This window comes from Lepidochelys olivacea (assembly GCF_965140295.1).
Source record: "Lepidochelys olivacea isolate rLepOli2 genome assembly, chromosome: 6".
NCBI lineage: Eukaryota > Metazoa > Chordata > Testudines > Cheloniidae > Lepidochelys > Lepidochelys olivacea.
Genome location: NC_140416.1, coordinates 55,835,087 through 55,862,799, shown reverse-complemented (window position 1 = coordinate 55,862,799; position 27,713 = coordinate 55,835,087). Strand labels below are relative to the sequence as shown.

The 27,713-nt window shown below is 48.3% G+C and overlaps 1 protein-coding gene across 7 annotated transcripts in view; it reads left to right on the top strand.

Moving 5' to 3' along the window:
- Positions 1–25,634, top strand: part of CHRM4 (cholinergic receptor muscarinic 4) — a 42,097-nt gene extending 16,463 nt beyond the window's left edge. For 3 of the 7 annotated variants that reach the window (XM_084630483.1, XM_084630484.1, XM_084630480.1), the window contains exons 2-3: positions 20,437–20,529; positions 22,334–25,634. In XM_084630483.1, coding sequence (XP_084486609.1) covers positions 20,517–20,529; positions 22,334–23,811 — 1,491 coding nt within the window. In that variant the 5' untranslated portion in view covers positions 20,437–20,516 and the 3' untranslated portion in view covers positions 23,812–25,634. The remainder of the gene's footprint in view (positions 1–20,436; positions 20,530–22,333) is intronic. The other 4 variants (XM_084630485.1, XM_084630481.1, XM_084630486.1 and 1 more) reach the window with 2 other exon arrangements.
- The last annotated feature ends 2,079 nt before the right edge of the window (positions 25,635–27,713 follow it).

Here is a 27,713-nt window from a genome sequence, read left to right as displayed (position 1 = left end):
GGGTCTCTTGGAATTACCATAATGAAAATAATGAGTAATAATAGCTTTTATGCTCCACAGTAAGAAATATCTTCACAGCTGCTACATTAACTCATAAAAGGGACTAGCTGGATCTCCAGATGAGAGAAGCTGCTAAATTCTGGGAAGGTCAAGACCAGAGATCTGAAGTGTCTCATTCAGCCATCCCTAGAGTCTGCCAAACAGCTAAAAAACTGGGAAAAATAAGCCAGGGGGAAGCAGGATCTCTTTTTAGAAAAAGCAACTTTATTCTACTACGTAATGGAACTGGGAATATTCACAACTATTTTCTTTTGTGCTTCTACTCATGCTGGCAATTTGGCATCTCATTATTTTCACACTTCCATGCTAGCAGCTACTATACTATGCTCAAATAAATGGGTTAGTCTCTAAGGTGCCAGAAGTCCTCCTTTTCTTTTTGCAAATACAGACTAACACGGCTGCTACTCTGAAACCTACTATACTAGGGTGCACCATTGCAGGAGTGCTAATGTTCATGCTGCCTAGCAATCGGGTTCCCAGCCCGATTAAGCTATTACTGCTGAGACGCCTGGAGTCTGTGCCAGCATGTGCCTACATTGACCGTTGCTGGAGAGCTCATTGCTGCAGCCAGCAGGAGCCACTAGGGAATGAAACAGTGACATATTTACAGGAAATTACTTTTGGTGATTTTTTTTCAAATCTGTAAAACTTTTGGGGATTCTTCTGCAGTGGCTATTTCCTACTCTATGATCTTTCTAGCTGAATAGCCTGAAAGTTCAATTTCTTTGCAATAACCCTCTAGAAAAGGAGGGAGTTGGTATTTAAGTTATTGATGTTATTCATGGACATACTTTTGCAGGGCCCATTTTAAAGTTATAATTATCCAGAAGAGCTCAGCATCTAGAGAGTTAACTGGGTTTTCTGACGCCAAGCCCCATATCACTTTGTATATTGTTAAAGGAAAGAAATTGCCTGCCTGGTCCTAACAAAAGCATCACAAAAACACCTGCTCTTCATGGCTTGAAGTTTTGTGCATTCACTAAATTGTCACACTATCCTTGAGACCACTTGGAAGCAGCTACAGCTGATTCAGACTGTAGCCTCTTGATCCTATTGGGATCCAGAAAGTGGGCGGGCCTGAGCTCCCCCACCCCACTGGCACCTATGATCCCCTCACTCCCCCACATGTGGAGCTGGTCCTCTGAGGCCCCCTGAACCCAGCCCACGACCCCCCCCAGCTCCTTCCCCCTCTTCGTGCGGGGCTGGTCCAAGCCTCCCCTTTCCCCACCCTGTGTGCAGGGCTGATGATCAGTTGGCAAGAGTAAACAGGACAAATGCCCAGTTTTGTAAAAAAAAAAAAAAGTCAGGACAGCGGGACACGGCCTAAAAAAGGGACTGTCGCGGCCAAAACGGGACGTATGGTCACCCTACTGAAAGGTAGCTCCCAGAACTGGGCACAATACTCCAGCTGAGGCCTTACCAGCACAGAGTAAAGTGGAAGAATTACTTCTTGTGTCTTGCTTACAACACTCCTGCTAATATATCCCAGAATAATGTTTGCTTTATTTTGCAACAGGGTTACACTGTTGACTCATATTTAGCTTGTGATCTGCTATAATCCCCAGATCCCTTTCCGCATTGCTCCTTTCTAGGCAGTCATTTCCCATTTTGTATGTGTGCAAGTGATTGTTCCTTTCTAAGTGGAGTACTTTGCATTTGTCTTTATTGAATTTCATCCTATTTACTTCAGACCATTTCTCTAGTTTGTCCAGATCATTTTGAATTTTAATTCTGTCCTCTGAAGTCCTTGCAACTCCTCCCAGCTTGGTATTCTCCACAAAGTTTATAAATGTACTCTCTATGCCATTATCTACATAATTTATGAAGATATTGAACAGAACTGGACTCCTCCAGGACCCCACTTGATATGCCCTTCCAGCCTGACTGTGAACCACTGATAACTACTTTTTGGGAATGGTTTCCAAACAGTTATGCACCCACTTTATAGTAGCTTCATCTAGGTTGTATTTCCGAAGTTTGTTTATGAGAAGGTCATGTGAGACAGTATCAAAAGTCTTACTAAAGTCAAGATATACGACATCTACTGCTTCCCCCCTATCCACAAGGCTTGTTACCCTATCAAAGAAAGCTATTAGGTTGCTTTGACATGATCTGTTTTTGACAAATCCAAGCTGACTGTTACTTATCACCTTATTATCTTCTAGGTGTTTGCAAATTGCTTGATTATTTGCTTCATTATCTTTCCAGGTACTGAAGTTAAGATGACTGGTCTGTTATTCCCCTGGTTGTCCTTGTTCCCCTTTTTATAGATTGGCACGATATTTGCCCTCCTTCTGTCCTCTGGAATCTCTCCTGTCATTGCCATCCACAAGTTTTCAAAGATAATTGCTAACTGTTTGTTGCCATTCTTGGCTCAGGTAAAGGCCGTCAGGTTCAGTGTTTACTGAGGGTGACGTTATTTGTTCTGCATGCTGGGGATGAGTCTGTTTGTGGTGCCCCCTACATTTGGAATGCCCTCCCATTTATCATCCACTGGCCACTTCACTCTCCTCATTCCAATCTCTCCTCTAGGTTCATTTCTATCTATAATATCAAGTACTAACTCCTGAAAACCCATGGAAACTGAAGCTCCATGCAAGGGAGCATGATTAATCCAATTACCACAGGATCGTGTTGTTGTCACCCTCATCCTTTCTTGCCCTTGCCCCCTCCCCATCCTATTACCCCTACTCGTTGTGCTATGTTTAATATAAATCTTCAAGGCAGGAACCTATAGCTTGCTGCTTAGAGGGCAGACTTATTTATGCTGAACTGCCCTAGAACGGGTGGTCTTATAGCTTCAACCCAGGAGTATAAAAGAATTTGAGGTTTTATCTGAGGCAGAGGGAACTAGGGCCAGGGACAGAAGAGGTTCTTTTGGGAAAGCAGTTAAGTGCAAAAGAAAGGTTAGGCTGAGGTTATTTTGTTGCCATTTAAGTCACACTTTATATTAAGGTTCCATTTATAAATAGTTTACAAAGGTTTAATAAATGAATAATAGATGTTTTAATAGCTAGTTAATCAATTGTTATAGATTATATGCTCCAGCAGGGCAATAAATTATTTATAACAGTGGCTTATAACCTATAATACCTTCTACTGATGTGCTTGTTAACCATCTCTAATGCAGGCGGCTCATGTCTCTCACATTCGTATAACAATGAAACCTTAATATAAAGTTAGCCATAAAGGCAAACACAGCCAGAAGCGGGGGTTTGGAGCAAACCTAGTGTGTGTAACTGTTTTTGCCCATTTGTGACTCAAGTGACCAGTCAATGTTTGAGGCCCTGTGGGTGTTCCAGCTGGGTGCAGAAATTTGTGATAATTAGGTATTTCTTTGACGCAGTTATGTTTATTCACAAAGAATGCACAACATCCTGAGTGCAGAGGGAATCAAATAGCAGAAAACAGCTTCTTTTGCTCACAGCAGAAAGAGCACTCTTTTAGCCTGCTCCCCTGATCAATAAGCTTCTTTCCAGGTTTCATCCAGGGTCAGCCACCATGCTTTCAGCTTCTCAGGCTGTCTCTCTCTCTGCTGGTTCTCCTCTGTTCTCAGTTTCTGTGAGATCTCTCTTCCCACACACACACATACCGAAAACAATACTCAGCCAAGAGCTCCTGGGTGGGTTCACACATGCCTTTTGTCTTAGGTGGGGGCTTATGCTTACTGTTAGGTGTGAAGCCTTAATGGGGTTTTAACTCAACCCATAACAAGGTTTCACTCAGCTCATAACAACACCCCCATCTCAGCTTTGTTTATCATCCTGATGAGGCCTAAAATGGTGACACCTAACAACAACCCATCCCAAACAGAAAAAAATAAATAATTTAACGAATTAAAAATAATACATGGTTACATATTTACATATGTACAGTATCTTTCTGTCAGGATAGTTTCACATCAACAACATAAACAAATTTTGTTCTCAACCAAATCTGGGGCTTTTTTCTCCCTGGACTTCCTGTCAAATGCCAGGGAGGGATCCCTTTCAGTCAGCCTGAGGAACACAAAGGAAGTATTTTTTCACACAACTCACAGTCAACCTGTGGAACTCCTTGCCAAAGGATGTTGTGAAGGTCGAGCTAAGACTCTAACAGTGTTCAAAAAATAACTAGAAAAATTCATGGAGGAAAGGTCCATCAATGGCTGTTAGCCAAAATGGGCAGGGATGGTGTCCCTAGCCTCTGTTTGCCAGAAGCTGGGAATGAGCGACAGGGAATGGATCTCTTGATTACCTGTTCTGTTCATTCCCTCTGGGGCACTTGGCAGTGGCCACTGTCGGAAGACAGGATACTGGGCAAGATGGACCTTTGGCTGTTCTTATATTCTAATGTATTGTTTCTCAGGAATTTGCTGTCTGAGGCATAATCTACCCATTCTGTCTGACTGGGGGATTCACCTCTGAAACAACTTTTCTAGCCTCAACTTCCACAGCTATTCTCTTAGATTCAGGGGGCAGCCAAGCTGACATCCTGCCCCCCTAACTGGAAGCACTGCATCTGTGTCCAATATGAAAGGGTTTTGAAACATGGATAGCCCAAGACAGATTAAGTCACAAGAGCCTTTTTCACCTATGAAAATGCAAAATCACAACCTGCAGCCCATTGAAATGATTTCCCTTCTTTTACTATGTGCTGCCTGTCACTAACATTCAGCTAAGGAACAGGAATCTGTTCCTGATTCAGCTAAGATTTCCCCCAAGACTCTTGGTCTCAAAATAGGTTTAACTACTTGCCATCTTTCCCTTTCTGGAAAGCTACCACAGTAGGTTGCTGTTATAGTGGTTTCTGCCCCCATGGGCAGGACAATTTGTTCACTGCATACCAGTTGCCTACAAACCATTGTCTCACCTGGGCCATATCTTTCAAGGGAATTTCCACAGACTGTATTTGTCAGACACCTTTCCTAGTATTGTTTCCACGATTATTAGCTATAATGAAATCTAAGCCAATTATTAGCTCATCCATTATTTCAGCCATCCAGACTTCTTGCTTGAATTTCAGAGGTCCAATCTTCAAACCCAATTTTCCCACTTTTTAGATGGGTGCCCTTTACCCAGTCACTGTCTCCATTCAGACCAATCAGATGGTTCAGTTCTGGATCCCTTGTTTCCTGCCTTTTTAGTGTGTCTGGTCTAATAACTATTGTGTCTGAGCCAGCGTCCACTATCCCTATACCCATCACACATCCTGTTATGCCCTCAATAGCCAAACTCCCGTTATTGCCCTTTAGCTGCCCAGATCTATACAAAACCTGTGGGGCTGATCCTTGTACCTCTTCCAAACTTTGCTCCTTCGGCTTGGTGTTCCCCCATTTCCTGAACTGGGAGAGACGCTTTAACTAGACACTTATGACAGTCTGTCTTGGCCTGACTTAAATTTATTGCGACTTTTTTTTGTGGCCAATTTTCTTTCAGTACCAGCATTTAACTGAACTATTTCCTTTAATTTTGCATCATTGCTAATTTCCATTGTTTTACAAACCAAATTGATCATTTGTTCTAATTGTTCAATATGGTCATTAAACAGATTAGAATCCCCTCCTTCATCATATATATTAGGCACAGAACTGTACTTCCAGGTGTTATGGTAATCAGCTTCCATCATCCTCATAACCAGCTGCTTGCTCTTCTGGTGCACAGCCTCAAGGAAAGATTCAAGTTCTGGGGCAAATTCCACAGCCTCCTGGGGTGTCTTTGGCCTCCTTTCACTGATCTTGATCTGCGAATCCAAGTCCAGCTGAACATCTATAAATCGGTCCATTGCCAGCCTATCCTGGAAGGCTGGTTGTACCTGGATATGCCAGGAACATACATCTCTACAGGTCCTCTGCCAGTTAAGGAGGGGTTTCTTCTTTCCATCTTCTTCTAGATCTCAGCTGTGCCCTGGGCAGCTTAGCTATAAACCATATGTTCACGGCTTGTACCAGGTTTGGAGAACTCAGTCCCTTTTCTGGCGGTAAGTTCTGTAGCACCATCAGAGCTGGGCCACCAAAGTTGGCTGCTAGTAAGCCCCTTTCTGTCCCTCCTCCCAGCCATTTATTTGAGCTATAAAGTTGAACTGAGCCAAATAAGCTTCCCAGGGAGTTTTCCCCTCCAAGATAGTGGGACTTTTGCATTATTTGAGCTGGGTCAGCCCAATCTCTCCCCTTTGGACCTCTCTGGGTTACAAATGGGGTAGAAAACTGTTGTGTCTCCTCTTACCCAAGTCCTCTGCCTGGCTCAATTTCTCACCCAGGTGGCTGCCTTCCATGGTGTTCTGTGACCCTTTGATTTCCTTCTGGAGCTGAATTTTCAGTTCTTAAGTCCTATCTGCAGCTCATCTCTGGTAGCAAGTTCCAGGTTGGCTACAGCTTGCCTGGTCTCCAATATTTTATGGAAAAACATCTGATCTATGGAACTTAGGTTGTTGGTCACCTCTTTTCTGTCTTGCCATTTTAGCCTGGGAGATTTGCAGCTGGGCTTCCCAACCTGTCTGGACGCTTTGTAGTTGCTCCAACAGAGATTTGACCTCCGCCCGCAAGGCAACCCTCAGTTCCCTCTGGGACCGTCCAGATTCAGTTTTAGTTCCTTTGTAAAACCTCCAGGCTTTGATTTAAACTCTTTTGTGACATCTTCAGCTCCTGTTTTGGGGCTTCTTTGAAATCCTGTCGGTGCTTGGTGATTTCTGCAAGAACCCCCATTATTTGCTCCATCTTGGGTCAATAGGAATACCAGCTCACAAGCTCTCTCCTTGGAAAGTGGATCCTGTGGTACTCCTATTCGAGGTGACAGCTAGTAAAAATTTAGGGCCCTGGGGATGTTTGATAGACTGTGGGATTTTCTTTGATGCCATCTTGCTTATTTACAGGAATGTACAAAGGCCTGTATCTCTGAATGCAGAAGGAACTAAGAACAAACAGAATGGTTTCTTAGCTTATAGCCTGCAAGCACCATTAGCCAACACCAGATTCAAAAGGTCTCTAGCTTTTTCCAGGGTCACACTGTACTTACAAAAAGAAAAGGAGTACTTGAGGCACCTTAGAGACGAACAAATTTATTTGAGCATAAGCTTTCATGAGCTACAGCTCACTTGTGTCTGACACCATCAAGCATCCGATGAAGTGAGCTGTAGCTCACGAAAGCTTATGCTCAAATAAATTTGTTCGTCTCTAAGGTGCCACAAGTACTCCTTTTCTTTTTGAGAATACAGACTAACACGGCTGCTACTCTGAAACCTGTCACTGTACTTACAGGCTCCTGATTGGTTTTCTTGCTTCTCCCTTTCTGTTCTTGTCTGTTCTCAGTTCCTTTCTCTCTCATTCATCTCCTCCACCCATACTCAGCCAAGAGCATCTGGGTGGGTTCAGGTTTCAGAGTAGCAGCCATGTTAGTCTGTATCCGCAAAAAGAAAAGGAGTACTTGTGGCACCTTAGAGACTAACCAATTTATTTGAGCATAAGCTTTCGTGAGCTACAGCTCACTTCATCAGATGTCACATCTTTTGTCTTAGGTAATGGCTTATACTTAAATGTGTGTTAATTGAAGGGTGAGTTCACACCTATCAATCTCAATGGGGTTTTAACTCAACTAATAATAAAGCTTCACCTTAGCTTTCTTATTATATCACTGTTAGGAGCAGGATGGGGAAAGCCATCTGCTTAGAGGCTCATGCCTGTTTACTTGTACAGAGAGGTGCCTAGCACTGTTCTGAGCACTGAAATGGAATAAATTAATACTAATTAATTTGCTTTGATTAATTAATTTGATATGATTTTAACGAACATGCTCTATTGTCGCCAGCAGGCAACTTTCATGGGCGCATTTTTAAAAACTGAAAAATCAATCAATCAAGTAGAACTGTAATTCTCAACCCTCCCTCCTGCCACCATTCAACCAGCCTTCCTAATGAACCATGAGTGCCACCAGCCTGTCTCCCTGCCTGCAGCCTGCCCACAATCAGACCTTCCAGTCACCTGAATACTTGGCGTTGCCCATGTGGTTTGGAGGAGTGGGAGACTTAAAGACTGATGACAAACAGCATGTGTGTGTATTGTAATTTTGTTTTCACTTCTCAGAATTGGTCATATAAATAGGAAAAAATCATGAATAATTTACTCAATGAAAAAAATGCCCTACCCCCATGCTATAAATTATTTGCAATGAGTAATTCTACCAGCTCTTTCACTGATCTATTGTTTATAGATGGGTAAGGAGTTAAAAGGGATGCCTTCCAGTATGAAACTGCCAAGTCCGGGGCATTCCTGACAGTGCAAGAGGGGTGACTGCATTTTAAATGAGCAAATACAATTGAACGCTGGTGAACTATTGATTCACCTTTTCTTTTCCTTCTCCGTCTTTCCATTTATTTCCCACATGTTAATTATCCAGAGATCACTGGCACTTGTGTCTGACACTATCAAGCACTGAACCCTCCCTGCCTGTATGAAATCTGGCCAATTCACTTTGCTAGGAATAGAACCACATTCTTTATTCTTTCTGTCTATCTATCATATTGCCAAGGTGCCTATTACTGGTATCTAAGAGCTACATTTTCACACTCTCTCAGGGGTGTGAATCTGTCATCTAGAACAATCGCTCACTACATGTAAAGCAGTGCCATGACTCAGTAACTAATTAACGACTATTAGATAAAGCTATTATCACTACAAACCATCACCCAGTTCAGTCTCTCTCTCTCTCTCTCTCTCTCTCTGTCACACGCACACACACACACACACACACACACTCCATAAACAAATACTCATTTATCATTCTCTCTCCCCCCTCACTCTTCTTTCTTGCTCTCTTCCTTTCTCCCTCTTCCTTTCCCCTCCTTTCCTGAGAGCTTAGTTATCTGCCTGTGCTAATGCTAAAACCTGCATTGCATTTGCAGTTTAACATGACAGAACTAATCCCATTAGATTTTTACCCTCTCGGCACTTTTAGGAGAACAGAGATAAATAGCAAAAGGCTGGGAACCAGGGTGAAATGACTCTTGCTGGGGCCTTCACAGCTTTGGGCAAATTCCTTTGTCTCTGTCTCTAACCAAAATATGAAACCTGATTTGTTCTGACCTTTCATTAACGCCCGACCTTTAACCCTCAATGCTATAACTGCAACAAACACTTTCTTCAGCTGAACATGTTGGAGTCAGTGTCCCAGGCACTGTGGCTTTGTCTTCATTGCTAAACAAGGGGTATTCTTACTGTGGGATGACTAATGTGGATTAGGTTTCAGAGTAACAGCCCTGTTAGTCTGTATTCACAAAAAGAAAAGGAGTACTTGTGGCACCTTAGAGACTAACCAATTTATTTGAGCATAAGCTTATGCTCAAATAAATTGGTTAGTCTCTAAGGTGCCACAAGTACTCCTTTTCTTAATGTGGATTAGCTCTCTCACTTCAAAATCCTGGTGAAGACAAGGGCAGGTAGCTTCTACCTTGTGGTGAGATCAGCACTATCCCCCTTACCTGGGGTTGACTTTGCCTAGCTACATTACTGTCACTGTCCAATGTCCTGGTGATGAGTGATGTAGAAAGCCTACATAGATAAAGAGAGAGCTAGATTTCCCCATGGCCTCCCCACACGTACTGTGCCAGATGGCTCCAGTGAAGCCAGGAAGTGCACCAGCACTGTGGGAAAAGTGCAAGTTCTTTCTCCTCATCACCAGACCAAAATATGTCAATATCAAACCCTACCTCTGCACTGCAATTAAACACCCGTGGCTGGCCCGTGCCAGCAGACTCAGGATCATGGGGCTCGGGCTACAGGGCTTTTAATTGCGGTGTAGACATTCAGGCTCGGGCTGGAGTCCAGGCCTTGGGATGCTGCAAGGTGAGAGGGTCTCAGAGCTTGGGCTGCAGCCAGCATGAGCCCAAACATCTACACAGCAATTAAACAGCCCCTTAGCCCGAGTCAGCTGGCAGGGGCCAGCCGTGGGTTTTTAATTGCAGCGTAAAAGCCCTACAGGATTTACTCTGCAGCTTTCCCAGATCCAGTTGGGGCAGAGCTCTAGCATTCCCACACTAATCAGATCAAAGCTACAGCAGAACCATGCTGACCAGACCAGAGCTACTGACTCAACCCCACCTTTAACCTCACTTTATCACAGCTGGAGAAAAGATTGTTTCATTTTTGTCAGAAACAAGAGTGCCATCTAGTGGCGGCTGGATCTAATGCCATCAGGGTATGATATTGGCCAAAGACGGACATGCTGGAGCTAAGCTCCTAAGGAAAGGGGACCCTTGCTGGAATCATGCACCTGGTCAGCAGGACATGGGATAATTGGGACCAATGCAGCACAATGAATCCCAGAACTGTGTTCCCTCTGGAGATCCCAGGCCATGGATCTGAGGAAAGGGATGTGCAGGGACACTGGTGTGGTGGATGTCAGGGCAAGGGTTCCCAAAGGAGACCTCTGAAAGACTGTTCCAAGCCCAGATTTTTAGGAAAAGGCTTCCACCTGGTGTTCTAGTGAAGTGTTTCTCAGCAACTGGCCCATGAACCAGCACCAGTCCCTGAGATCTCCCTGACACAGTGTAGGAAGGCAGCAACCAGTCCCTGGTATCAAAAAGGCTGAGAAACACTGGTCTAGTGGACAATCACACAGTCTACTTGCAAAGGCCCAAATCTGTGAGCAGCCATGATGCTGCCTGTGGTATCCCCCTTCTGTTGCCAGGAGGGAATGCGGGACATTGGATGAAGGGAAAGCAGTGGATGTATTGTTTCTTGACTTTAGCAAAGCTTTTGACACGGTCTCCCACAGTATTCTTGTCAGCAAGTTAAAGAAGTATGGGCTGGATGAATGCACTATAAGGTGAGTAGAAAGTTGGCTAGATTGTCGGGCTCAACAGGTAGTGATCAATGGCTCCATGTCTAGTTGGCAGCCAGTGTCAAGTGGAGTGCCCCAGGGGTTGGTCCTGGGGCCGTTTTTGTTCAATATCTTCATAAATGATCTGGAGGATGGTGTGGATTGCACTCTCAGCAAATTTGCGGATGATACTAAACTAGGAGGAGTGGTAGATACGCTAGAGGGCAGGGATAGGATACAGAGGGACCTAGACAAATTGGAGGATTGGGCCAAAAAAATCTGATGAGGTTCAATAAGGATAAGTGCAGGGTCCTGCACTTAGGACGGAAGAACCCAATGCACAGCTACAGACTAGGGACCGAATGGCTAGGCAGCAGTTCTGCGGAAAAGGACCTAGGGGTGACAGTGGACGAGAAGCTGGATATGAGTCAGCAGTGTGCCCTTGTTGCCAAGAAGGCCAATGGCATTTTGGGATGTATAAGTAGGGGCATAGCGAGCAGATCGAGGGATGTGATCGTTCCCCTCTATTCGACGTCGGTGAGGCCTCATCTGGAGTACTGTGTCCAGTGTTGGGCCCCACACTACAAGAAGGATGTGGATAAATTGGAGAGAGTCCAGCGAAGGGCAACAAAAATTATTAGAGGTCTGGAACACATGACTTATGAGGAGAAGCTGAGGGAACTGGGATTGTTTAGTCTGCAGAAGAGAAGAATGAGGGGGGATTTGATAGCTGCATTCAACTACCTGAGAGGTGGTTCCAGAGAGGATGGTTCTAGACTATTCTTAGTGGTAGAAGAGGACAGGACAAGGAGTAATGGTCTCAAGTTGCAGTGGGGGAGGGTTAGCTTGGATATTAGGAAAAACTTTTTCACTAAGAGGGTGGTGAAACACTGGAATGCGTTACCTAGGGAGGTGGTAGAATCTCCTTCCTTAGAAGTTTTTAAGGTCAGGCTTGACAAAGCCCTGGCTGGGATGATTTAATTGGGGATTGGTCCTGCTTTGAGCAGGGGGTTGGACTAGATGACCTCCTGAGGTCCCTTCCAACCCTGATATTCTATGATTCTATGATTTTACATTGGAAATTGAAGGGTGATGGCTAGCCTCTGGGGTCTGTGCTGGCTGCCGGAGGATTTCTGGGTGGAGTTGAAGATGCTGTTTTCACCTACAAAGCCCTAAATTATTGGAGACCTGGCTTCCTGACAGATGCCCTTTTTCTCCATGGAGTACTGCAATATCCACAATTCCCAGAGGTGTGTGGTGTAATTGTAATGGGTCTGGAGCTGAAATTGTTCTTGGCCAGGGGTCCAGATCTCTGTTATTTGCTTCCTGCTTTGATTTGTTATAAGCCATATTTGGAGCCTCTCAGACTGTGTCACAAGACTTACGGGTTCTTCCAGGATTTCCTGGAGGGGAGGAGTGGCTGTACGGGAGGGTTTTCTGTGACTTGGCATGTTGTCAGGGTGGCTTCTTATTAAGATTTATGACCTATAGGTTTGTGCCTTTATCCCATGTGATACACTAGAGGTTCAGATCAGTATATGTGAACTGTAATTAAATAAATACATCAGCCCCTCCACTGTTGGGGAGGAAGGGAGTCCATAGGGCTCAGCATCTTTTCAAGCTCTGCTCTTCCTCCAAAGGTCTTGATTTAATAAGCCCAGATCAGAAGCCAGTCTCCTCTGGGAGGGGATTACACTCATTTGCCTTTGAGAAACTAATTGGTTTATCTAATTTATCTCATACCCATATGTACATGTTCCTCTGACAAAGTTATTAGAGTTTGTCTTTATTTCTGATGATGATTCTTGTTGAGCAGATACATTACATGGAAGTATGTTTAATCTGTGTGCTTGCTGTACACCTTCAGGGAGTTAGCTTCAAATCCTGCGCTGATCAAAAATGAATGAATCTTCACTTAGCTCCAAAACAAAGCCACCATGCAGTTTAGCAGAACTGTATGTCTCTGGTCAGAAGAAAGCCAGACTGGAATTGCAGGGGTGAGGTGTATCAAGCTTAAGGTGCATTGGGCAGCGCTGAGTGTGAGGGACCCCCAGTACTGGAATAGCAGGTGGTGCTGCAAATTGGAATTGAGATGTGTGCAATGTTCAGGGACCTGGGGAGGGCAGGGTTGGAATAGCAAGGGGGCTGTGAGTCAGATTGAAGGGCATTCTTAGTGCTGGGTGCAGATGGGCCCAGGACTAAAGTAACAAAGGGGGCCTGCAAGGTAGGACTCTCTTCTCTGGTGCCTTCTCAGTCTGTGGCTACATGATACCAGGGCTGGATTTTAGCAATACTTCAAGGGAAGGCAGCTTGGTCTAGTGATTAGAACAGTGGCCTACACATCCGATGTCTTGGGTTCTAACAGGGTGGTAACCAGGGTGGGGCGAGTGAGGCAGCTGCCCAGGGTGCAAAGCCGGAGAAGAAGGTGGAAAAATGGGATGGACGAGGAAAAAAACACAATAGGGGGTAGAACTCTGCAGAGGGACTGAGATCCCGTGTGTCCCACCGGACCCACTGCCATAATAGCGGGAGCAGGATAAAAATTCAACAAACAATGTGGGAGCGCGTGGGAGTGGGTATTGCAGGGCGGGGTGGGAGCAGGATTAAGAAATAGTCCCATGCAGGGCTGTAGTAGGAGGCACAAATATGCTTGCTTGTTCCATGTGCTACAATACCTAGTTACAGCACTGGGCTCTAGTACCAACTTTGCCCCATGCTGGCAGCGTGACCCTGCGTGAGTCACTTCATTTCTCTGCGCCTTAGTTTACTGAGCTGTAAAATGACAGGTGCAGTGACACCTGTTTCCAAAACAGTTTAATTCCAAAGGGTCATTTTTCAAAGGGTTCTAACTTAATCTCTTACCTTGTTAGCTGAAATTTGGCTTGTTTATTATCAGACCAGGAATGATTTTTGTCGAAAATAGTGAATACACAGCTCAGCCATTTCTGAGAACAAAGAGTGAAAAATGTCAGTGATTTTTTTTGCTTGTTTTTGAACAGTGGCAGCACCTCAGAGACAAGTATGAAACACTTTGGCAGGAATACTCATTCAGTAGTCCAATGACAACTGGTGTCATGTGGCCAGTTATGCCATGAGCATACATACTGTTGTTTGATGTGCAATAAAATGAATGCTTCATAGATTCTAAGGCTAGAAAGGACCATTATTAGATCATTTAGTCTGTTCTCCTGCATAACACAGGTCATAGAATTTCACCTTCCTCTACGGTTACCTCTGTATTGAGCCCAGTAATTTGTCTATGAGTAAATCTGATCTTTCAGAAAGGCAGTCAGTCTTGATTTGGCGACATCAAGAAATGGAGAATTCACCACTTCCCTTGATAGTTTGTTCAAGAGGTTAGTCACCAAGAATGAGGTGCCATCCACGCACTGGCACTCATGTTTCCATGGACAAGATGGTCTCCTAGGATCACAATGCATTTGCTCATGTGCATTAGAAAGTGAAGTGGGAAATCGATTGTTAGAAGTACGATAATACGGTGTTTATGGAGCCCTGATTCCTTTGACATATATGGACTGAAACAAAGGCCCCTGCATTCTTGATCACACGTAGTGCACTGGGCAAAGTGTTCAGCTGCTGCTGAGGAGATAATTGCACTGGATGAAATAACTGTGTTTATTTCATTTTTTTGTACAGAAGGATAATTAATAATACTGTGGGCTTTTTATCATTCCTACCCACCTCCCAGTGGACTGGTGACGGCTTGCATTATTTACTTTACAATGGGGTACCTTCTCTAAGCTCTGTGCATCTCTGACACAAGTTACAAGAGCAAAAGTTTAACTAGCAGCTTATCTGCACCTCCCCCATCCCTGACGGCCTGACAGTCTACAGCTCTCAGCCCCTGGGGAAATAAACCTCTCTTCCCCCATGCAGATCTAATCCCCTTTAAAACCCCTTCAAAAGTGTTTTTGGTCTCAAGAAAAGGGCAAGACATTCTTCTGATGTGGAGAATATGTTTCTACAACTGAATGAAAACCCCCCTCCAAGGCTTTCCCCAAGCTTGAAGATCCCATGCTGAGGCATGTGAGGATTAATACTTAGCTGGCCAGACAGCTGGAGGAGGAATCGGTTTGAGGTTAAGGTGGTGGACTGGCACGCTGAAGACATCGTTTGCTCAGGTTCCCTGTATGTCTTGTTGTTCGTATTGCCAAAGCACTGATGGCTCCATTGAGGGATCAGAGCCTCAGTGTGCTAGGTGCTGGATAAACACAGAACACCCTGCCCCAGAGAGCTTAAAATCTAAACTCTTTGGGTAAGGCACCATTTCTCCCTGCATCAATTTCCCATCTGTAAAATGGCGATAGGTCTTCCCTGTCAGGTCTGTGAGGTGCTCGTGGTGGTGGGGGGCCACAGAAAGACCTAGATGGATCTTATCTGCAAGGAGTCTCGGGAGCATAAGGGCAGCAGGATAGAAAACAACTCATAAATTACAGCTGAAAAGCCAAGAGAGGCATGAGGACAGAAATTGAGTTTGTTCCAGCTTGTTGGTGAAAGTGAGTCTGGGAGAGCATCCGCTGCATGCACTGGATGAGTGACAGGGAGTGCAGGGAGCAAATCCAATTGGCATGGAAGTTTATGGCTCCTGCTGGTTGTCATCCCTATGAACCCTTTCAAAAAGTCATTTGGTCTGAGCCAAGACTGCATCTTCCCTCTGACTCCTGTGTTAGTGAGCAGAGAGGAGGCAGCAGACAGAGGAGAGGCATAAAGAGAGAGAGATGGAGACAGAGAATGAGACCGGAGGAAAGAAGGAAATGAAAGTGCGGGGAGGGGGAGCGAAAAATGCAAGGAGGGGGTGAAGTAGGACAAAAGGTGAGCGAAGGGCAAGAAAGCCTGGAGGATGTGGGGGAGGGGAGAGATGGTGTGAGTGTTTCATGAAGAGAAGGATAATAAATTTAGGAGTCGACTTGCCCTGAGGGAAAGGAGAGTGTTTTCCTTTAACACGGGAATCCTGGGACATTGAGGGGTGGCAGGCCCACGGCAGTCCCCACCCAGATCTCACCCCTGCCTCCCCCGCATTGTCTAGCTTCAGGATCCTCAGGCTTTTCCATAAAGTGCCCTCCATAGAGAGAGTGTCCCAGGCATAGCTGCCCTCCTAGTCATCAATGCCCGGCCCCCACCTCTCCACAGCACACATCCCATCACCCAGCCCCGATCCCCAGCTCCCTCCCTCTCGCCAGCTCTCCCTCCAGTAGCACCTGCCGCATGAACGTCTCTGAGACTTTGAAACAGAAAGAAATTGTCTGCGTTTAAAGTGAATATCAGCTGGGAAAGCTGCCAGTCCAGTCCCGGGGGGCACTTGGACGCTGGGTGCCCCGTGCCTCCAGCCAGCACATCCTGAGCCTCAGAGCTTTTCAAGCAGCACAGCTGGTGATTCAGCTGATGTGTCCTAGGGTGGCTGCAGGGTGAGGTGCAGAGAAGAGCTCAGGAACAGGGCCGGCAGAACAGCACCCCCCCATCCCCACCCCCAGCCACGCCAGCCATATGCCGTGCTCGTGAGCTGAGAAAACGCTGGCAGCCGGCACTCAGCAATCCAGTCTGTGCAGGGGCCTGGTTCTTGAGCAGTAATGATGGAGATGCCCAGTAAGTGGCGCTCATGGGTCTGGGGAGTGGAGAGTAATAGGGAAGTACCCCTGTTGGGGAGATTGTGGCTCTGGTGAGTAGCACTGAAAAGGACTCTCCCATCCTCTGATCTCATATTTCTTCCTGTTTTTTGGGAGAGGTGGGACAGTCACAGGGAGAGAAAGAAAGAATGGGCCAAATTCTGTCTGTTACACTGCTGGAGATCCACAATAACTCCAATGAGTTAAATGAAGTCCCTCTGGATCACCGCGGTGTCACTGAGACCAGAACAAGACAGGGCCCAGGTGGCACCATTCGCTTTTTCTCCTTGAGCTTGTGCACCACCAGCAGCTCGGATAGTGTGTTCTGCCGAGATGCAAGTCAGCCTGTAGAAGACGCTCACGCGTATTAGTACGGACCCTGCTAAAGACGGGCGTTTGTTTTGAGCTTTACAGAGTGAATTTGTGTCCCTCCTCCCATCCCTTGAGGAAAGGAGCCAGACTCCTGTCTCCCAGGCCAGTGTGTTAACTGCGAGACAGTGAGGTCGTTCTGTGGGGCCTCAGTGCAGGGACGTCAGCATAAACCAGCCAACTGTGCCTGACTTGTATTTCCTTCGGGCTGAAGCCCAAGCTGCTAGAATGATCCAGGGCAGAAGGGGCTGAGGTGGAAGCTGGCCTGGGAATGTTGACTGGATAAACACCGGGAGTGAGCCCCTGCATGGTAAGCACATGTGGCCTGAGCTGAGGAGGGAGCTTAGTTTGGGTCTTTGTAACTTTGCTTGGCTTGTGTGGTACCCCAGGTGCTGTGTGTCCCTGCCTGACTTGTCTGCAGGGCTGTAATGGAGCCTAACACGCAGCGTTGTGTCACTTTGTTACACTAGGGGCCCAGTTTGTTACCTCCCCATGGGCCCAGCCTTCAAAACTGCAGGTCAAGTGCCTTCAGAGGGGCCCAGGGCACTTAATCACTCTAGTGATGAACGGAGGCCATTAAACACCCCCTGGGGGATAGGATCCCGCTGGAGAAGAGCTGGTATTAATTAATTAATTAATTCATAGCATAGCTCCCAAGGCCACAGACACAGCCCACCGCCACAGGGAGGGGCCTCCTCCAGCACCTCCTCCCCTGTCCCAGGGCTGGGCAAGGTTTTACCCTCCCTGTTCCTTTTGGCTTGAGATGCTCTCTGTATTCCTGTGCTCTAAAGCTCCTTCAAGCACCGGCCCAGTGGCTTTGTGACTCCTGGTCTCAGAGGTTTGAGTTCCCAACCCCTCCCCAACTGAGGACAGCTGCTGAATCTGATTTTCCGCTTTGCATTGGGAAGGCTCTTGTAAAACATTTTATTTGTCCGCAATTCAGGTCAGGTCTCATGGGGCCCTCTCTTTTGGCTCCCTCTCATCCCTCCCCTGCCTTGTGCTCTCTAGTGTCTGACTGGATCCTGTCATGGCTAATGACACTGAAGCTCTTCTAGCCCAATGCCTAGTGAGTGCCCCAGATCTAGGACCCCATTTTCCCCCAGTAGCACCCAGTGGGCTCCAGTGAATCAGGCCTCTACCAGGAAATGGGTTTAACAGCCTCTGGGGCAGGTTAGGTGGGCTTCAGTCAGGGTGGGTCAAGCTTCTATCAGCTACACAGGGAGAAGCCCCCAAAGGTTCTGCTGCTTTAATGAACTCTCCAGAATGTGTGGCTCTGTAGAACTCGGCCGGAAATACCGTGAGAGGCAATGGCCTCTCAGTGCCACAGTGTCTGGCCCAGACTGCGTTCTAGACGTACTGAAGCATTGTCTGTGGCCAAGGGCAGGCAGGGTGTGAGACTTGCTAAGTGCAGCAGACCAGGTTGGGGTGTGAATCAGACAGGAACTGTTTCCTTTGCCAGGGTTTGCAGCTCTCACAGTCACTCTTTTCCCTCCGGTCTCCAGATACACTATGTAATAAGTACCTGTAGATTCTGCCCCTGCCAGGCCACTTTGCATGGAGTCTCCTGAGTTTCACTTACAGTTGTGTGTGGGCTGTGGAGTCATGGTGCTGGCTGCTTTCTCAGGCACTCCTCAAAGATTCATGCTTGCCCCGGTTTATTCATGCAATAATTATGGGGCTCTTGATGGCTCACTGAAGGAGATGGAAATAGCCCGAGATTGTCAGTGGCCTGCTCTCTTTCCTGCTGGTACCAAGCTGGCATAATGGGATCTGATGTCTCAGTGGCTCCCCTGGGAAGGGGGTAAGGGCTGCTCAAGGAATTAAAGGTGCCAGGGATTTCTTCTCCATTAACATTCTGCAATAGCTGCCTGCAGCCAAACTAAATAATTGTAGCTCTGGGCTGACAGTGTGACCCAGAAAGCAGAGCCATGTCTAGTGAGTGAGCCACATTGGCTGAGGGTGTGCATGTGTTTGTTTGCTGGGGTAGGGCTAATCCCCATGCAGGCGGGTCTGTCCAGTGCAGCGGAAGCGGGGGCTAGATAAGCCCTCTTTCTCTTGTTGGAGAGAATGGAGGGTCTTGACACTAAGCTGTGGGGTGAGAGGCCAACAGTCCCAGCCCAGGGTGAATCTTGGTTGGGTTAATCAGACTGCAATGGATCCACTCCTTAGTGAAATATTTATCAGGTGCAGATATGCGTTAGTCACTCAGGGTATGCCTACACCGCAGTTAAAAACAAGCGGCTGGCCCGCACTAGCTGATGTGGGCTCGTGGGGCTCGGGCTAAGGGGCTGTTTAATGGCAGTGTAGATGCTCAAGCTTGGGTGGGAGGTGGGGTTCCAGAACCCTGCAAAGTGGGAGTATCCCACTGCTCAGGCTGCAGCTGGAGCTCCAGGAGCCTGAGTCAGCTGGCGCGGGCCAGTGGGGGGTGTCTGACTGCAGTGTAGACATAGCCCAAGTGGCTGGCTCATCACTTCTGTTTGCTCATGAGACTCTGAAAATCAGACATCAAGAAAGATGCTGTTCCAGGGCCAGGGGGTTAAATGCAGCTCTGCCCAAGGTGCAGACCCTGTCCCTGGGTTTCTCCTGGGGGACAGTAAGTGCAGCGTGGGAGTGAAAGGCTCCTGGTATCGATGGTGGGTACCCAGTGTCTGTGCAGTAAGAGGATGGGGAGAGCTGCATTCAGTCCCCTCTGTGGCTGGGCCTCTGCACAGTTCCTGCATGTTACACGAGCATGATGAGGATTGTGTGGGGCCATCTTGCTAGACATCGTGTGTGGCTGTCAGAAGGCGTAGAGGGGGTCAGTAGGCATGAGGGGCAGGAGTGTTATGGGGGAGACCGATGTTGGGGAGCAGCTGCTGGGGGGGACCTTGATGAGAGAGGATCAGGCAGCACACGGGGTGATGTGGAGAGGGGATGCAGCAGATGATCAAGGAGCACTTGTACTTCTAGCATGAGACAGGCAGACCCTCTCCAGCTCACACAGGTTTTGACCCTTTGGGGCACAGGTGTGGCTCACGCTCAGACCCACTGGCAGTCTGGTCTGTCACTCTGGTGCTGGCATGCTGCATGGCTGGTCAACCCCTGGTGACTAACCCGCCTTGGGGATGTGCACACAGCAGCTGGGAGGTGCTTGCCACCGCAGGCAGGCAGACACTTTAGCTTTGCTCAAGCTAATGTGCTAAAAATAGCCTGGTGGCCCAGCAGCACGGCCGGCAGCCCAGGCTAGGCACTTGAGTACAGTCCTGCCCAAGGCCCTGGGTATGTACTTGGGTGGCTAGCCCGAGCCGCCACCTGGGCTGCTGAGCCACAGGGCTATTTTTAGTGCACTAGCTTGAGCAGACGAGTGTCTATCTACCTGTGCTGGGAAGGACCTTCCCAGCTGCAATGTAGACCTGTCACTTGGTGTGATGCTCACATCTCTTTATTCCATCAGCTGGACCTGGCAATTCAGCCATTTGTTGAATAGTGAATATTATTGGATACACGCTGATGTTCAGAGATTGCCCCAGATGCCGTATCTCCTAAAGGGGTTTCTCAGTGCTGCAGGTCACACTCTCATTACCTAATCAGGGGTCTGCTTGTCTCTCTTCCAGGTCTTGCTTTCCAGAGGGAGCCATTTGCTGTTGGAGACTCACGTGAGTTCTCCCCACACCCCAGCACGAGCTTTCCCAGGATGCCAGGCCCTGGTATAGCCCATTATTTTGTTTGGATCTGTAGTGGGTCATGAAGGCCTAGTGATCCTCTTTCTCTTCCCTGCAACCGCCCCCCCCCCGGCGCCCCCAGCTGTTCCACATGAGACAGGGACACAACTGAGGCAGTGACATATACACAACAGCCCAGTGCTCACCATTAGCCGGGCCGGGGAGCTGGCTTCAGGCCACTAGAATTGTTGCAGTGAACAGGGTTCGTCAAGCCCCTGGACTGCACCTCTCCTGAGGGCTGAAGAACATCAGTGGCCAGTGGGGAGATGGAGAGGAAGGTTGCTCAGCTGCTGGCCAGGCTGGACCTGTCCTTTAGATAAACACTGGCTGTGTTCAGTTCCATGGTTGTTGAGTTGGCCCCTTTCACAAGCACCCAATTCCCTTTTAAAATCTCGGGCTGAACGGTAGGGGGGCTGTTCAAAGAGCAGGCCAAACTTCCTGCATTCACCATCAGTTTCCATCACTCTCCTGAGGTCTGGTAAAACACCTGCTGAAAATGGCATTTCAGCAGGACAAGGAGGCACAAAGAGACCTAAACCTGCTGCTTGGCCTTGCCACAGAAGAGGAGCCACTGCAGCTTCCCACTCCACCAAACCATTCTCACTCTGCTTCATTTTCCCACGGAATCCATGTAGCCCTATCAGGGTCTTGCAGGGAGCAGGGGCCCTTTTAGGGTTTGTCACCCAGCACAGTGCAAGAAGCAGACAGCAGAGGGCAGGATTTCCATAGCAAATGCCTTGAGGATGGGCTGGGAGCTCTGTTAGCTGGACCCTTCCTTTGGCTTCACTCTTTAGAGCTTTCCTTTGGAGCTTTTTGTGTCTCCATAAAGCCGAGAGATGCTTCCAAGGCTGTTCCGCTTTGGAACACAAACTGCTGCCATGAACAGCTCCTGGGGAGAGGGCTGCAGGGGCAGATGGGCATGGTACAACACAATGAGATTTTCAAGCATTAGCTAAAAACAACATTGGCCTGGGAAAATGCTGAGGTTTAAAGAGACACAACTGCTCAGGCTGTGCAATCACTCACTCAGTCCATCACGCTCTCACAGTGACTGCTTTTCAGCTACAGCTTCAGTTATGGGGAGGCAACAAGAGTCTTTTCTCCAGGTTGTGAGCGAGGGAAGGAGGCCTGAATTCACTCCATTCCTCTGGGTGCAGTATGCAAGAAGAGGATTGGACCTGTTCTGCTGCTAGTTACACTGGTACCATCCCAGTAAAGCCAATGGAGTGTAAGGGGTATAAGTGAACAAAATTCGGCCTCCTCTTGACTTAAGTCTGCATCATTTCCCTGGCTCATTAATATAGATGTAATAAGAAGAAAGGCCTATGAAAACCAAGATGCCCTGTCTACATGCCTCAGTCCTGACCTATAGCGTTCCTGCTCCTCTCCCATTATTCTGGCCCCTGCTATTCCAGACCTGGGCTGTTCACACACAGCTCTGTTCATACATCTCAGTCCTAACCCAGAGCCTCCTGCTATTCCAGCCCTGGGGTCCTCTTATACAGCTCTGCTGACGAATCTCCATTGTTTTAAAAAGTCTAATAGTCGGGGCCAAAAAGGGCATCACCGGGGAGCTAGAGGATATGGGAAGAGGTCTGGGGGTGATAGGAGAGAGAAAATTGGGGATAAAACTGCCCCATCCTTTTTTGCAAAACCAAAGACAACATACATAGAAAAATACTGTTAAACTCATAGGAAACTTGGTTAAAGGAGCCCACAACTGCAGAAGAAAGAGGGCAGAAGGGTGCCTATGTGTAATATTCTTCCTTTCGCTCCCTCCCCACTGCAGAATCCATGCATAACCTCTCTGCTCAGCCCTGGCAGATGAAGATGGCCAACCTTACCTATGACAACTTCACCAATGGCAACCGATCTGAGGTGGTCAAGCAGCATCCTTCCAACCAGTACAAAACAGTGGAGCTGGTCTTCATTGCCACGGTAACTGGCTCGCTCAGCCTGGTCACTGTGGTGGGGAACATCCTGGTCATGCTGTCCATTAAAGTGAACCGTCAGCTCCAGACTGTGAACAACTACTTCCTTTTCAGCCTGGCCTGTGCTGACCTGATCATTGGGGTCTTCTCCATGAACCTCTACACAGTCTATATCATCAAAGGCTATTGGCCGCTGGGGGCTGTGGTGTGTGACCTCTGGCTGGCGCTGGACTATGTGGTGAGCAACGCCTCTGTGATGAACTTACTCATCATCAGTTTTGACCGATACTTCTGTGTCACCAAGCCCCTGACCTACCCGGCTCGAAGGACCACCAAAATGGCTGGGCTGATGATTGCAGCAGCTTGGATATTGTCCTTTGTTCTCTGGGCACCTGCCATCTTGTTCTGGCAGTTCATCGTAGGGAAGAGGACAGTCCCGGAGCGGGAGTGCTACATCCAGTTCCTATCTAATCCTGCCGTGACCTTTGGCACGGCCATCGCTGCATTCTACCTCCCTGTGGTCATCATGACTGTGTTGTACATTCACATCTCACTGGCCAGCAGGAGCAGAGTGAGACGGCACAAGCCTGAGGGCAAGAAGGAGAAGAAGACTAAGCCACTCAGCTTCTTTAAGAGCCCACTGATCAAACAGAACAACAACTCTCCCAAGAGGGCACTGGAGGTGAAGGAGGAGGTGAGGAATGGTAAATTGGAGGACCAACCCTTAGCACAGACAGAGGCTGCTGGTCAGCAAGAGGAGAAGGAGACTTCCAATGAATCCAGCACAGTCAGCATCACCCAGACCACAAAAGAGAAGCAGGTGGCAGAAATCTTACCAGCTGGGCAAGGGCAGAGCCCTGCCCACCCACGGGTTAACTCGACCTCCAAGTGGTCCAAAATTAAGATTGTCACCAAGCAAACTGGTACTGAATGCGTCACGGCCATTGAGATTGTCCCAGCTAAGACAGCGGCCTCTGCCCAGAATACCCTCTCAAACAATCGCCCAGCCAATGTTGCCAGGAAGTTTGCTAGCATTGCCAGGAGTCAGGTGCGGAAGAAGCGCCAGATGGCAGCCCGGGAGAAAAAAGTCACCAGAACCATATTTGCCATCCTGCTTGCCTTCATTCTCACATGGACTCCTTACAATGTGATGGTCCTTATTAACACCTTCTGTGAGACCTGCGTACCCGAGACAGTGTGGTCTATTGGGTACTGGCTCTGCTATGTCAACAGCACCATCAACCCAGCCTGCTATGCCCTCTGTAATGCCACTTTCAAGAAGACCTTTAAGCACCTTCTCATGTGCCAGTACAGGAACATTGGCACAGCTAGATAAGCTGGCACTGAGGGACTGCTTGGCAGGATTACAAAGACTCATTCCTTTGCCTCTCCTTTTAGGGGGTTCTCTGCTCCCCACTCACAAGAGATGCAGACTGTTCAGAGATTCCACAAGATGCCCTTCTCCGAATGCAGCTGTAAGATACAGCTCTTTTACTTGTTCTCAGCCTGGGAGAAGGAGCCCTCAGACATACATAAATCAAAGAACAGCTCCTCTTCCTACACAACCCCTGACTCTGCACTGGAAGAAAACAAGGAAGAGGGAACACCAGAGGAGTGTCCCCATCAACAGGTTCCATGGTTACTTTGAACCCCATGTAGCTCCTCCCTCTGGAGATGTTGGCTGAATTGGCAGCTATCTTTGCTCGCTAGGTAAAACCGTGGAGTTTCTAAATGGGGTTCCTGCTGATTACACCTGTGTCACAGTGAAGTGTCACTGTGCAATGAGACATGGTGTAACTGAAATCCCTTCTTTCACTCCTTGAGCTTCCTGATGGCTTTGCAGTGCGCATGGAGAGAAGGTTCCTGGCATCAGGAGGGGTTCAACAGGGTCTTAAACCACATACTGCCCAAGAGAAAAAGGAACATAGATCAGTCACTTTGTCATACATCAGGTGTCAGATGATTCCTTTTGGACCAACCTGGACTGGATGGAAAAGGCCTGTTAGATGACCCAGACCATCTCCCTGGGGCCAGGACAGGATTGTTCCTGGTCATGCATTCTCTAGTGGCTTTAAACATCCCACGAGATGAATGGGGTTCTCACCCCTTCCCTCTGGGGCGGTGACTCCACAGCCTGAGCCATCTGCCAGTCTGAAAGTCTTTCCTGGGAGTCAACCTCGGGGTTCCCTTTCTGAACTCCATCCCATCCCTGCAGGGGCCGGACAGAGAGAGACTTGTTCCTAGGTGAGCAGCATAAAATCAAATGCCACCCTGAAAAACAAAAGAGCTTAATACTGCAAAGAAAAAAAAAGTGAGTGAGAGATTTATCTCCACAGCCCTGAGGAATTGTGACCTCTGGGAACTGTGTGTGGCAGTGTTAAAAATAACTGCCCTGGGGGGCTGTGCTGCTCGCAGGACAGCGGTGCAGAGCAGCCTGCAGGGGGAGCTCAGCTAGCTAGAAGGGAGTGGGGAAGAGGCTGTGGAGTTGCTTGGTGTGGCCAAGACTCCCTTAAGGTCGTATGGGTCATTGAGTATGTTCCCCTAGCAGGTGCAGAAGGGACACTTTGCCTATGGGGTTCTGGACCCTGGGGGAAGGGACAGGAAGGCGTGACAATGTGGACCTCCCCAACAGCTACTGTCCCCAGTGCAGACAAGCACCCAGGGGTGTGAGAAGGAGCTGGCCGCAGAACTTTGTAAATGGATGTAATCCTCTCATCGGTGTTGTCATGGAGTCCTCAGCATGTGGGGTTCAATGTAAATGTACAGCCCAAATCCTAGCGTAGTTGTGTACAGGCCGAACCAATTCATGCTGTTGCTCAGCTTCTCCCAAAGTCAAATGCTGTTTTCCCTCTTGGGCAGAGTCGGACAGCTGTGTGGGGCACAGGCGATGTCCTACATGGGTGGGCGGGGGGGATTACACAGGTGCACAGTGTCCATCAGTGGCTGAGTGGGACTACCGTGTGTCTATACATGGGGGTCTCCACCCCGCACCCCCAGGGATACTGTGCAACTTAGACAAAGGCTGACATTTTGCCCTGCGAGAGCATCAGCCTCACTGTCACTGCCTTTAGGATAATTTGCATAGTGTTACCCAAAATGCCTTGCATTTTTTTTTTATCATTACAACTCCAGCGGAACCTACTTAAATGAATAAAGGAATCGAACCTGAGACCAAAGGCCTTTCAGTGAGTAATTCGTTCTCCGGGATCCAGCTGCAGAGTCCAGCCTCCTCATGGACCCTGGCTGTGAGCCATTGATTAGGCTCTCTCCCCAGGCCCACTGGCCTCTCCAGCAAAGCCTTCAACGTGTAGGTGGTGCACATAAAGGGTTGAAAGAGAAACACTAAGCTTGAGGTGCTGCTGCTCCCTACACAAGGGGCTCTGTCGCCACCTAGCAGGGAAAGGTGGTTGCCAAACTTCTGTACTCTATGGTAGGGTCTTTCCTCTTTGGTTCAGCCCCTGCTGCCTGGAACAGAGCCTGATCTCCTTCCCACAGTACCTCCTGCTGGCCAGAACACATCTGGCCTCTCCCCGGTGTGTCTGCCGCTGCAGTGCCCCATGTTATTACTTCTTTCCTCTTTGTTTCATACTCACCTTTTGCAGGGCTGGGAGGGTCTGCATGTGAGGCTGGCCCAAGCCTGCAGCTGTGGTCTCGCTGTTCAGCACCATGTGGGGTGGGGCAGCTGAGGGGGAGGGGAGGGGAGGGGGGGTTTCTGGTCTACCAATTTGTGCTACAGCTGCAGCAGTTCAGGCTGGTACATGCCCATTTCACAGCACATTTTGTTTTATTGGTGACACAAAACTGCATTTGGACACTAAGGCAGACTTTGCAATTGGCTTATGGGCTCCTAGGGGGCTGGCCTAGTCAGGCATCTGGTCCTTGCCCTGGCTGGGTGGCTCTGCTGGCAAGGGGACAAGCTGTTTCATTAAGGCAAATGAATGTCAATTGGTTCAGCTACATTTGTTCTTCCTGTTCCAGTGGTTTATGATCAGGGGCTTTCTGGGGCTTCTCAGTCACAGGGCCTGACACCTCCTACTGTGGGCAGGACAGGTCTGGGATCAGTGGTGCAAAGAGGGCCCCCCCCCCCCCCGGAACAGAGGGGCCTGTGGGGCCAGCACACACTCTGCCCAGGGGCTGCCTTACCCAGCATACGCCCAAGCAACTTCTCATTCGTCTTAGGTCTGCTTTCAATCAGCTCCATCCCTGCTGGTCTGGTAGTGATTACCCTGCGATAGCTGAGGAATGCCAGTGAGCACAGGTGCCTGGGGGCTGGGATTTTCTCCCTTGAAGGCATGGGGGAGGGTTCAGGGGAGGACTCAGGCAGCTGCCCTCTCTGTGAGGGGCTCTCTGGCTAGAGGCCTGAGGGCCCCTGCCTGCAGTGATCTCCAACCACACGTGGGCCATTAGACTGGTGCAGCGGCTTCAGCTAAACCCGTATCTGACTGCACCAGCCTCTTCAGTGGGGCAGTATAATTGCAGAGCCACACTGGGCTGGGACTGAGGTGAGGGGATTTAAAGAATACTTGCACAAGGGAAACATCTGGTACATTAGTACCAATGGCCCCCTGGTTTCCTCACCTACTCGCCTGATGTGTTGCCTTCAAATGGGAACTGGGAGGTAGGAGGGCAGAGTGGTTAGATACAGACTGATACAGTGAGGAGCAGGTTCCTGTCCTGTACCGCTGAGTTCAGTACAAACCTAGCTGCAGGGAAGATGCTGATGGCATTTAACTCACTGTTCTTTTAAGGTGGGGATGTGGCATCCAAATTCTGCCTAACTAAGGACCATGGCAGCAGCTTGTTGGACATCTGCAAACCACACTGACATGCTAGAGCAGATTGCGGGCTGCTCCTCTTGGCGCAGCTGGGTTTCTGACCCCTTGGGCAGCAGCATGAGAGAGGAGAGCATAACCCACCCCTGTTGTAGGGTTCAGAGATCTTAGAGAGGAGCCGCGACGTCTGACTAGCAGCCCCTTGTGGCTTGGCCATATGCCAAATCCTTGGCAGGCCTCCCTCTGCCTTGCACCACGCAGAGGCTAACACAGGCCTTGGGGCAGAGGCACCCTGTAACGCATTTGTCCTGCCAGAGCCTTTACCTATGAACAGTTGCTAGCTCTCTGGAGGTTGACACCACCTCAGTAAGTCTCTTGTTGGCAGTCCAAGTCTATCTGCAGCTTCGCCTTGCCTCGAGTGGCTGCAGATGAACCCTCATAGCAGCATGTTGCCCTCAATCAGTGT